The following is a 12735-nucleotide window of genomic DNA, read 5'->3' on the forward strand; positions in this document are numbered from 1 at the left end:
CAGGCTAACTCACAATGTACTCCCGGATCAGGCCGTGGGCTTTGTCCGGAGCGCTCCACGAGGCCTCCACCGTGCCGTCCTCTCCGTGGTCACACGACAGCTGCAGGTTTCTGGGGGGGTCGGGCACTGCAACAAACATTACATAACAGTACTGTCGATCCACCATAAGATTCCATTCGAAAACACTGTTAGCGGGCAGGCCACAAACTTCAAAAGTAACATAACAGTGATAGAAACACTAAAGAGGTATTTCCAAGACCCTTTCAATGGAGATTCTCCACTGAGCATCAGTCCGGGGGCTTAATCTGGGTCCAGAAAAACCTCCCTGTATTCCTTCTGTTACTCATTTTGCCTGTCATTTAGCCGCGCAATTTACAAGTAGTGCATTCAACTAGGGTGAGCAAAACAACCACAATAATTACAACGTGTGAAATCAAACCTCAAGACAAATCCTCTGCTGTGAATGGACACAGTGAAATGATCGTGTGTCTCGCTCACTCTCCCTTTCACTCCCCCCCATTGCTCCCCTTCCCCTCTACCCTCTCCATTTTAAGAACAGTGATCAGCAATAGCCAATGAGAGCTCGCCACGAGCAATGCCGTTCAACTCAAAAATGGATTGAGCCGGTATTTCAAGTCTGTACGGCAAGTCTGACTAGCCACAGCTAACGTTAACAATCGCATCACATCATTGTTTTCGCGAGACAGCGTGGTGTCGAGAATCAGCGTGGCCAAGTGAAGAATCTTGTAGTGTGCGACCCCCCCGTCGGTGTCACATCGTTCAGCGAGCGCACCACTACGTCGGAAAGACAAACCCCTGCAGGAGAGACGGTGGTTTAACGAGAGGCTCGGCGATCTTAGGATTTGGAAAGTCTACACACGAGACAGTACTCACATCCCTCGGGCGTTCTCAGGGTCAACACATCGTTGGTCTTGTGCTGCTTGCTGAGACACTGGGTCAGAACCTTCACCTGGTACGTGGTGTCTGGCTTCAGCACCGACAGGGTGTAGCTGCTCTTGTTGCTGTGTGTGTCCATAGAGGTCCACTGCTGTGTGCCCACCAGCCTAGCACACAGAGACAGACATACAAACACAGTCAGACACACACAGTCAGACACACACAGTCAAGACACATACAGTCAGACACATACAGTCAGACACATACAGTCAAACACACACAGAGTCAGACACATACAGTCAGACACACACAGTCAGACACATACAGTCAGACACACACAGTCAAGACACACACAGTCAAGACACACACAGTCAGACACACACAGTCAGACACACACAGTCAGACACACACAGTCAGACACATACAGTCAGACACATACAGTCAGACACACACAGTCAGACACACACAGTCAGACACACACAGTCAAGACACACACTGTCAGACACACACAGTCAGACACACACAGTCAGACACATACAGTCAGACACATACAGTCAGACACATACACGCATACGCGGTTGCTTAGAGGCCCCGGCTGCTAGGGGCCCCCAAGCCCTAAAAACTAAAACTTTTTATTTTTGGGGGTTTCAACTTACTATTGAGAGTAAGAATATTAGAATACACCAGGTGTAATTTGAATTGGCTGTGCGTCATTCACAGACAGTCACTCAATTAGCCAAGTCAGCTGACAATTTTCAGATTGGTAGTTAGCTAGCTAGCTATCGAAACTTGTAGTAATCATGGCTGAATATTGAGCGGGCACGCAGGACATGTGACCAGGGCCCTGACATCCAGGGGGCCCCCCATTTATTTTGTTAGTCATCCTCACGCAGACATCATATTAATATGGCATAACTCATGGGGAAATGTGAAATACTACAGGAATTTAGCTTTAAAACTACATCTCCAACCCATAGAAAAATGAGTAGAATTGCAATGTGTTATAAAATTGTTATACAATTTTTACAATTACAGAAAACTTGCTTTAAAACTGCAAAATGTTTCTATGTCCCATGGCAAAATGTGTAGAATTGCAGGAAATTAACTAAAAACTTAAATTCTTCTCTACGCTGTCAAGAGAGGAGCCACTAAAAATGTTTACCGCAAGGTTGGGGGGGGACCAATTCTTGCTTAGGGCCCCCAAAAGGCTAGAGCTGGCCCTGGAGACCCACACACACACACACTCACTCACTCACTCACTCACGACACTCTCACACAGACAGACAGAACACACAGACTGACCTGAAGTAGATGAGGAAGTAGCAAGAGGTCAGGGGCAGGTTCTTAGGTCTGGACCAGGTGAGGGTGATGGCGCCAGAGAAGTCTGCCGTCCACCGCAGGTTCTGGATCTTGTAGACCAGAGAGTCCGCTACAGACAGGTCAGAAACCCAGCCCCAGTACAAACGTTAGAGAGGAGAGATACTACGTCATCACCCTCACCTGGATGACTGAAGCCTCTGCTTATGTACATTGATTGGGGCTGTGACATGAGTTTCATTAAAAGTAGACTCAGCAATATGACATCGTAATAGACAGCAGGGCCACTTCCGGAATACAGAAATAAACAATAACATTAGAATTGGCCAGGACTGCCTCTATTAGCTCGGTGTGGGTCTGTTTCAAGAGCCAATAGGGGCAGTCTTTCTTGGGCAGAGTTTTAATTCTGTTGCTGTTGACGTCTGTAAAGCAGCGTGTGATGGTTGTACATTCCCTAGTCTCCCTTTTAAGTGCGGAAGAAGCCTGGCTACTGAAGACTCACTGGTGCAGTTGTCCTCGTCGCTGTGGTCGGAGCAGTCCATGAATCCGTCACACTTCTCACCGTCCGGCACGCAGGCCTCCCCGTCAGCGCAGCGCGTGCCGTTCGCACACGTCAGAGGCCCTCGCGTGGCTACCAGACAGAGAGAGCGAGAGAAAGAAGACAGGGGGAGGAAGGGAAAGAGAGAAAAGGAGTGTGAGAACCACATCCCCTTTCAAGGTTTTACTTGGCACGCAGAGTGAAACGTCAACACTCCAGTGTCTTAGTCTGTTTTTTTTTTTTTGTGGTACTGACTCAAGATGGAACTGTGTTTTGTGCATTTTATGAATGAACACCGTTACTGGGTTGTGTATCAGACGCACCTTTCTGGCCAGTTTGAAAGTCTCCACTCAAGTCTGTGTACTGACTGGCTGGCTGATTTAGACCCGTGGCCCCATGAGGAGCATAGGTCCTTCACACTCTGTGTGTAACACTTACGACAGTGGGCTTCGTCTGAACCGTCCAGGCAGTGTTGGTGGCCGTCGCAGCGCTGCCAGTCAGAGATGCAGGTGGGGGGCTTCCGGCAGAGGAACTGGCCCCTGCTGCAGTGGCCAGGGGGCAGGGGAGGCGCTTGGGTGAGCCACGGAGCCTGTGTCGCCGTGCCGTTGGCTGCTGCCATGGAAACAGAACATATTCTTTATCTATGTACATATTCTTTATCCCCTTACACTGTGTATAAGACAGTAGTTTTGGAATTGTTAGTTAGATTACTTGTTGGTTATTACTGCATTGTCGGAACTAGAAGCACAAGCATTTCGCTACACTCGCATTAACATCTGCTAACCATGTGTATGTGACAAATAAAATTTTATTTGATTTAACCACATGTCTGAAACTGTCTCACAGAAGAGAGCATCTGAGCGAGCAAACAAAGCGCTCCTCTGTCTTACCGTACCCTGCCTAATGTTGAGATTCCACCATCAGAATTTTCCAATCGCTGCAGATGAATGAAAGGAGACAAGTAGCTCCAAAGTGTTTTCTGGCCAAGTCACATGGTCAGGAATAACCACCTGGCCCTACCTACATACAGCTATATAACTAGTCCTGAGCTGTGTAGCCAAGGTGACAAGCCCTTTGGTGTAGATGGAGACGGTAGTTCACCTGTGGGACAGCCCAGCTCATCACTGCCATCGGGACAGTCAGCGTAGCCGTCACACACCCAGGAGTTGACTATACAGGCTCCCGAGCCACAGTGGAAACGGTTAGGGGCGCAGGACGACGGGCCTGGGGCAGGGGTGTGGGGCGTGACTCCTCCTAAGAAAACAGAGAGGAAGAGGTGTAGATACACATAGCACTTCAAATGGTTTGGTAATAGAGATCTGGCAGGAGTGACAGAGTAAGAGAGAGAGAAAATGAGAGAGAGAGTCAGAAAGAGAGCGAGAGAGTCAGAGAGAGCGAGAGAGGCAGAGAGGCAGAGAGAGTCAGAGTGAGAGAGGCAGCGAGAGGCAGAGCGAGAGAGGCAGTAAGAGAGAGAGCGAGAGAGAGAGACAGCGAGAGAGAGAGCGAGAGAGTCAGAGAGAGCGAGAGAGGCAGAGAGGCAGAGAGAGTCAGAGTGAGAGAGGCAGAGAGAGTCAGAGCGAGAGAGGCAGCGAGAGGCAGAGCGAGAGAGGCAGCGAGAGAGAGAGCGAGAGAGACAGCGAGAGAGAGAGCGAGAGAGACAGCGAGAGAGAGAGCGAGAGAGACAGCGAGAGAGAGCGAGAGAGGCTAAGAGAGAGCGAGAGAGGCTAAGAGAGAGCGAGAGGCAGAGAGAGCGAGAGGCAGAGAGAGCGAGAAAGGCAGAGAGAGAGTCAGAGCGAGAGAGGCAGCGAGAGGCAGAGCGAGAGAGGCAGCGAGAGAGGCAGGGAGAGAGGCAGGGACAAAGAGAGCGAGCGAGACGGACACAAAGCGAGCGAGACAGACGGACACAGAGCGAGCGAGACAGACGGACACAGAGCGAGCGAGACAGACGGACAAAGAGCGAGGGAGACAGACGGACACAGAGCGAGGGAGACAGACGGACACAGAGCGAGGGAGACAGACGGACACAGAGCGAGGGAGACAGTCGGACACAGAGCGAGGGAGACAGACGGACACAGAGCGAGGGAGACAGATGGACACAGAGCGAGGGAGACAGTCGGACACAGAGCGAGGGAGACAGTCGGACACAGAGCGATGGAGACAGTCGGACACAGAGCGAGCGAGACAGACGGACACAGAGCGACACAGAGCGAGGGAGACAGACGGACACAGAGCGAGCGAGACAGACGGACACAGAGCGAGGGAGACAGACGGACAGAGCGAGACAGACGGACACTGAGCGAGCGAGACAGACGGACACAGAGCGAGCGAGACAGACGGACACAGAGCGAGGGAGACAGACGGACACAGAGCGAGGGAGACAGACGGACACAGAGCGTGGGAGACAGACGGACAAAGAGAGAGTGAGATGGACACAGAGAGACAGAGAGAGAGGGTGTACCAGAGCACTGAGCCTCGTCAGACCAGTCTCCGCAGTCATTCTCTCCGTCACACTTCCACCAGGAGGGCACACAGCGCCCGTTACGACACTCGTACTGGAAGTCCCGCGTGCAGCCTGGCCCCTCAGTGGGGGAGCCTGAAACATACACACACTCAGGAATAATCTCATTTCCAGATACAAACACTTGATGCATGTGACACGCAAACACACACAACGTGTGTACTCACCACAGTTGGCTTCGTCAGAGTAGTCCCCGCAGTCGTTCATGCCGTCACACTTCCACCCCAGGCTCACACACAACCCGTTGGCACACTGGAAGTTGTTGGGGTCACACGTCTTCTCAAACTCCGGGTGAGTGGCTAGAGGGAGAGATGTTTCAATGCCTTTCTAGGACCGACAGATTCATTTCCTTTTTCCTGACTCGGCCAAAACATGTTCCTGGTTCACGGAGAAAACGGAGTGAAACCAAATAAGGAATGCTTGTTCCTTTTCCGTTGCACGTTTCTAAATGTTCCCCTCCGGATTTTGGCCTTTTGAACATGACCCAGGTTCGGTCACATGCACAGGAAAATATATGTGTATTTAGTGACTGTAGATATCAGCAACGTTGTAGTGTTTTCTGTGAAGGTGGGGTTAGCGGTGTAGGACTCACAGCAGCCGGCGTAGGCCACGTCCTCATCGGATCCGTCCTCGCAGTGTTTGGTGCCGTCACACACCAGAGACTGGAACAGGCACTGGGCTCGGTTCTGACACACAAAATCCATGTAGCGCGTACACAGGGGATCTGCAAGGAGGACACACACGCACACGCACACGCACACACACACACACACACACACACACAGAGTACTACTATATTACAATGGGATATACGTCTCAACAAACGTTTCATTTTAACTCTTTTCTATGACAATAGCCCTCAAATGTTTCCGTTTTTCGAAAGACCAAAGTGCATCTGGGGTCGCAGGCGAAAGACAACACTGACGGTACGCATACACAATGTCTGCAGCATATAAATAGATTCTATTTCTATAGTTTGCAGGGGTTCTAGTTCGACTTTCGGTTGGACACTCACCACAGTGTTGCTCGTCGGCGCCCCCTGGGCAGTCCTGTACTCCGTTGCAGTGGGCGCTGGCAGGCAGACAGGTGCCGTTGGAACACAGGAAGCCATTACAGCGATCCCCCACTGTCAACAACAACACAGCATGTGGTAGTGCCACGCCCTCCTATCAAAGGCTGGGCATAGAAATCTGGGTAACACTTTGGTTGAACTGTCCTTCATAAAGGCTACCGAACACTGGCATAACATTGTCATAACAATGACATAACATCATGGGTGTTGTTGTCAAGCAGAGAGAGGGCTGTGTCTGTGCGTGTGTGAGTTTGTGTGTGTGTGTGTGTGTCCCCTCACCGCAATGTGCTTGCTCCTCGTCAGAGCTGTCCTGACAGTCGTCATCACCGTCACACACCCAGCGCTTAGGGATACAGTGGCCCGTAAGACACTGGAAACTACTGGCCTCACAGGTGTGGTGACCCACTGAGACCGGGAGGGAGGGAGGGAGGGAGAGAGTTAGAGAGAGACTTGTGCAACGTTCCACAGCGGATTCTTTTTTAGCATGTTCCTGGTCGCACCTGTACAGTTGGCTTCGTCTGACCAGTCCCTGCAGTCATTGTCTCCGTCACATCGCCAGGCCTCGCGGATACACACGCCCCGCGCACACGAGAACTCCCCTGATCCACACTGGTGACTCTCTGGGATACACACACACAGTCGGTCAGTAATCAGAGGAAGAATCACATAGGCTATATACAATCTCAAAAGTCATACAGGCTAGAGCACACGTTGTCAGGAAAAAAAAACGTGCTTGGAAGTGCATGCACACGCACTCACACTCACACACACACACACACACACGACTGAATGGATGGATACAAAAAAAACACACACACACACACACTCTCTCTCGTCCTCGTACCACAGTGTTCCTCGTCACTGTTGTCCCCACAGTCGTCCTCGTGGTCACACTTGAAGGCCAGCGGGATGCAGGAGCCGGACGCCACACAGCGATACTGGATGGACGGGTCACAGGAGGTGGTGGCTGGAGGGGGACGGACAGGGGGCAGACAGAATGACAGGGTGTTGACATTGAGCCCAGAAGGACAGAGAGAGAACAGCAGCAGAGTGTATTGTGACAGTGACAGCAACAAACTCTAGTCCGGCTCTATTGAACATTATCTGTTGGATCCATTTTATTCACTATGTACACAAACAAGAATTCAGCACCCAATCATTTTTTACAACAATAATAATAAACAGAATAATCTGAGTGAGTTGTCCATTGTCTAGCTGTGTGTCTGAAATGGCCTGACCCAAAGTAGTGCACTATATAGGAAATAGGATGCCATTTTTGGCTTCACTCACGGCACTCCTGCTCGTCGCTCATGTCGCCACAGTCGTTGTCGCTGTCGCACTTCCAGATGCTGCTGATGCACTTGCCGTTGGCGCAGCGGTACTGGTTGGGCAGGCACGTGTGTTCTGGGGGAGTTGAATTTCATTCCATTTTGGATTGCAAATAAAACGCACATCATCAAGAAGTGTATCTGAATCCTGAAGGACAGCAACTAAAAGTGTCAATGAAAGCACTTATTTCCAAAGTGGTCCTTGCAGAACAACCACCAGTCACACAGCCAGTCAGGAAGAGAGGGGGAGGAGGGCAGTGGTTCTCTGCATTCACTGAGGCAGGGATCTTCAATCCCGGTTCCTGGCGACGGGCCCGCCGCAGGCTCTGCAGGCTTTTGGTCCAGCCCAGTACTAACACGCCTGATTACAACTCATCGCTTGGCGATTAATTGAATTAGGTGACACGGGTGTTAGTGCTAGGTGGGAACAAAAGCCTGCAACATTGTGGATCTGTAGTAGTGTGATAGGGTCGCCTGAAGGACTATGTCGAGAACCTCAATACTTTATCATGCATTTGTAATTTTACCCCTATATACATGCACATATTACCTCCATTACCTCGACTAACCCCTACCTCTGCACATTGACTTGGTATCGGTACCCCTTGTATATAGCCTCGTTATTGTTATTTTAATTGGGTTACTATTTTTTCTTTTGTTTAGCTACAACATTTTTCTTACCTACCTTTTTCAAACTGCATTGTAGGTTAATCACATGGCATGAATTAGTTAAGTGCTCGTAAAGAAGCATTTCACAGTAAGGTCTACTACACCTGCTGTTTTCGGCACATGTGACAAATAAAATGTGATTTGATCAGTAGTATTTTGTGCCCACAGAGACCATTGTGCGTGTGTGTGTGTGTGCTTGTTTGTCTGTCAGAGAGCCGGTGCGCACGTATGTTAGTGTGTGTGTGCCAGGCCTCACCTGTCTTGACGCAGGTGTTGTTGTTGTGGAGCTGGTAGCCGGTGGGACACTGGCACTGGAGCTGTCCGTCGGGTAGGGTGGTGGTGGGTGTGCCGTCGGGGCATACACAGGTGTGGCGGTGCCCGGGCTGGGGCAGACACAGTAGGCTGCAGGGTTGGTCTGCACAGGCATTATGGCCTGGAAGAGTGGAGACACACACAGGTTTGTCATGAGCAGACAGGTACACTTAGATCCAATCATGCCATTCATCTAACTCTGCTAAAGTAGTGTGGCTGTCCAAACAAAGCTTCCAGTATTGTCCCTTCCAGAGCAGCATTCTGATAATATCTATTTAATGCTGACAATTGAAGTTCTTGGAAGGTGTACTTACAATGGGCATGGATTCTTAAATATGATTTCGCTGCTTGTCTCTCACCTCTGGTCTTGCCTTTGTAGAAGATTTTGAGGTCCATGACCCCGGTCAGTCTACCCACTATGAGTTCATTGTCCTGGGAGCCTGCTTTGGGAGCCTTGAAGATGCCCCTCCTTGACCAGTCATCCCAGTACAGGTCATTCTGAAAACACACACAGGCCAATGAGGATTTGCCCAGTAACTGTGAGATTATGAAAACAAACGTGGATATCTTTTACAGTGGGACTTATCCCCACTTATCCCCACTTATCCCCACACTCAACACTGGGGATATGACATCATCATACCCAGTTTGCCGACGTTTTGCTTCCAGCCATCAATAACATTCTTATTTGTCAAGACTGCCTCTATTGGCTAATTCCAATGTGAACATGCCTCAAGGGAGGGGAGGGGGCACATTTGGAAAAAGTCAATAGGGACCGTTCTGGGCAGATTTGAAATCTGTTGTTGTTGACATCTGCAAGAAGGAAGTTGACAGGCTGTGTACGATGATGTCTACTGAGTCTACATCGAAAGACGTTAACACAAATGAACTAAGCTTGTAAAGGCATTTATAAGTGATATTCTTCAAGAATCAACGGGTTTACATTCATTTAAATAATCCAATACGGCTATAAATATCACAGTGGGCCTGAATAGTCCACAAGCACACATCGACCGTTCTACAGTACCTTGAAAACAGCAATGGCATAGGGGTGAGGCAGGCCCTCCATGACCACGCTGCGCTGCCCGCCGGCGAAGTCGGCCCGCTCGATGCGGTCGCCGTAGGCCTCGGTCCAGTACAGCCAGTTGTCGTCAGCCGTGATGCCGTTGGGCCAGCGGACGCCTTCGGACACGATGCGAGACACGTTGGAGCCGTCCATGTAGCCACGGTACACGCCGGCTGCACGGTCGCCCCAATCTGTCCAGAACATCAGGCTGGTAGGAGAGACGCGTCACAGATTAAGGAAGTATATCAGACAGATATTAGCATTGATGTTATTTACGGTAAAGGGGCAATCTGCAGTTCAAACAAAAACAAAGCGATACAGTCCAAGATGTATGTAGCGATCACAGATTGACCCTTTACCAGTCGGTCACGAGGGAGACATTTTTTTGTGTAAAAAAAGCTTTCTAAATGTATTTGATTGAAAAATGTATGGTAGTTATTCAAGGTTATTAGACTGTGTTACCTCTCTCCTGGCATGAGGACCAGAGCTCTGGGGTGCTCCAGCACTGAGGAGTTGAGCAGAGTGTGACGTAGGTCCCCATCAGGGTTAGACACCTACACAACACATACACATGGAGTGGGTCACCATCAGGGTTAGACACCTACACAACACAACACATGGAGTGGGTCACCATCAGGGTTAGACACCTACATAACACATACACAAGGAGTGGGTCACCATCAGGGTTAGACACCTACACAACACAACACAAGACATGGAGTGGGTCACCATCAGGGTTAGACACCTACACAACACATACACAAGGAGTGGGTCACCATCAGGGTTAGACACCTACACAACACAACACAACACATGGAGTGGGTCACCATCAGGGTTAGACACCTACACAACACAACACATGGAGTGGGTCACCATCAGGGTTAGACACCTACATAACACATACACAAGGAGTGGGTCACCATCAGGGATAGACACCTACACAACACAACACAACACATGGAGTGGGTCACCATCAGGGTTAGACACCTACACAACACATACACAAGGAGTGGGTCACCATCAGGGTTAGACACCTACACAACACAACACATGGAGTGGGTCACCATCAGGGTTAGACACCTACACAACACAACACATGGAGTGGGTCACCATCAGGGTTAGACACCTACACAACACAACACATGGAGTGAGTCACCATCAGGGTTAGACACCTACACAACACAACACAACACATGGAGTGGGTCACCATCAGGGTTAGACACCTACACAACACAACACAAGACATGGAGTGGGTCACCATCAGGGTTAGACACCTACACAACACAACACATGGAGTGGGTCACCATCAGGGTTAGACACCTACACAACACAACACATGGAGTGGGTCACCATCAGGGTTAGACACCTACACAACACATACACAAGACATGGAGTGGGTCACCATCAGGGTTAGACACCTACACAACACAACACATGGAGTGGGTCACCATCAGGGTTAGACACCTACACAACACAACACAACACATGGAGTGGGTCACCATCAGGGTTAGACACCTACACAACACAAGACAACACAAGGAGTGGGTCACCATCAGGGTTAGACACCTACACAACACAACACATGGAGTGGGTCACCATCAGGGTTAGACACCTACACAACACAACACATGGAGTGGGTCACCTCAGGGTTAGACACCTACACAACACAACACAACATATGGAGTGGGTCACCATCAGGGTTAGACACCTACACAACACATACACAAGGAGTGGGTCACCATCAGGGTTAGACACCTACATAACACATACACAAGGAGTGGGTCACCATCAGGGTTAGACACCTACACAACACAAGACAACACATGGAGTGGGTCACCATCAGGGTTAGACACCTACACAACACAACACAACACATGGAGTGGGTCACCATCAGGGTTAGACACCTACACAACACATACACAACACATACACAAGGAGTGGGTCACCATCAGGGTTAAACACCTACACAACACATACACAAGGAGTGGGTCACCATCAGGGTTAAACACCTACACAACACATACACAAGGAGTGGGTCACCATCAGGGTTAAACACCTACACAACACATACACAAGGAGTGGGTCACCATCAGGGTTAAACACCTACACAACACATACACAAGGAGTGGGTCACCATCAGGGTTAAACACCTACACAACACAACACATGGAGTGGGTCACCATCAGGGTTAAACACCTACACAACACATACACAAGGAGTGGGTCACCATCAGGGTTAAACACCTACACAACACATACACAAGGAGTGGGTCACCATCAGGGTTAAACACCTACACAACACATACACAAGGAGTGGGTCACCATCAGGGTTAAACACCTACACAACACATACACAAGGAGTGGGTCACCATCAGGGTTAGACACCTACACAACACATACACAAGGAGTGGGTCACCATCAGGGTTAGACACCTACATAACACATACACAAGGAGTGGGTCACCATCAGGGTTAGACACCTACACAACACAAGACAACACATGGAGTGGGTCACCATCAGGGTTAGACACCTACACAACACAACACAACACATGGAGTGGGTCACCATCAGGGTTAGACACCTACACAACACATACACAACACATACACAAGGAGTGGGTCACCATCAGGGTTAAACACCTACACAACACATACACAAGGAGTGGGTCACCATCAGGGTTAAACACCTACACAACACATACACAAGGAGTGGGTCACCATCAGGGTTAAACACCTACACAACACATACACAAGGAGTGGGTCACCATCAGGGTTAAACACCTACACAACACATACACAAGGAGTGGGTCACCATCAGGGTTAAACACCTACACAACACAACACATGGAGTGGGTCACCATCAGGGTTAAACACCTACACAACACATACACAAGGAGTGGGTCACCATCAGGGTTAAACACCTACACAACACATACACAAGGAGTGGGTCACCATCAGGGTTAAACACCTACACAACACATACACAAGGAGTGGGTCACCATCAGGGTTAAACACCTACA

General features: G+C 49.7%; 1 protein-coding gene across 2 annotated transcripts in view; it reads right to left on the reverse strand.

The window, feature by feature from the left end:
- The window catches only part of LOC115141697 (sortilin-related receptor-like), a 77697-nt gene that overhangs the window by 9844 nt on the left and 55118 nt on the right, over positions 1 to 12735 (reverse strand). Inside the window, exons 19-36 of one of the 2 annotated variants that reach the window (XM_065000278.1) lie at positions 10180 to 10271; positions 9679 to 9925; positions 9011 to 9149; positions 8596 to 8772; positions 7633 to 7746; positions 7187 to 7309; positions 6843 to 6962; positions 6622 to 6747; positions 6286 to 6396; positions 5863 to 5994; positions 5438 to 5569; positions 5211 to 5345; positions 3854 to 4006; positions 3191 to 3361; positions 2717 to 2845; positions 2200 to 2326; positions 895 to 1064; positions 14 to 126 (exon numbers count right to left, since the gene is read on the reverse strand). In XM_065000278.1, the coding sequence (XP_064856350.1) occupies positions 14 to 126; positions 895 to 1064; positions 2200 to 2326; positions 2717 to 2845; positions 3191 to 3361; positions 3854 to 4006; positions 5211 to 5345; positions 5438 to 5569; positions 5863 to 5994; positions 6286 to 6396; positions 6622 to 6747; positions 6843 to 6962; positions 7187 to 7309; positions 7633 to 7746; positions 8596 to 8772; positions 9011 to 9149; positions 9679 to 9925; positions 10180 to 10271 (2511 nt within the window). Of the gene's footprint in view, positions 1 to 13; positions 127 to 894; positions 1065 to 2199; positions 2327 to 2716; positions 2846 to 3190; positions 3365 to 3853; positions 4007 to 5210; positions 5346 to 5437; positions 5570 to 5862; positions 5995 to 6285; positions 6397 to 6621; positions 6748 to 6842; positions 6963 to 7186; positions 7310 to 7632; positions 7747 to 8595; positions 8773 to 9010; positions 9150 to 9678; positions 9926 to 10179; positions 10272 to 12735 lie in introns of both variants that reach the window. The other variant, XM_029680831.2, reaches the window with a different exon arrangement.

This window comes from Oncorhynchus nerka, linkage group LG14 (assembly GCF_034236695.1).
Source record: "Oncorhynchus nerka isolate Pitt River linkage group LG14, Oner_Uvic_2.0, whole genome shotgun sequence".
Taxonomy (NCBI): domain Eukaryota; kingdom Metazoa; phylum Chordata; class Actinopteri; order Salmoniformes; family Salmonidae; genus Oncorhynchus; species Oncorhynchus nerka.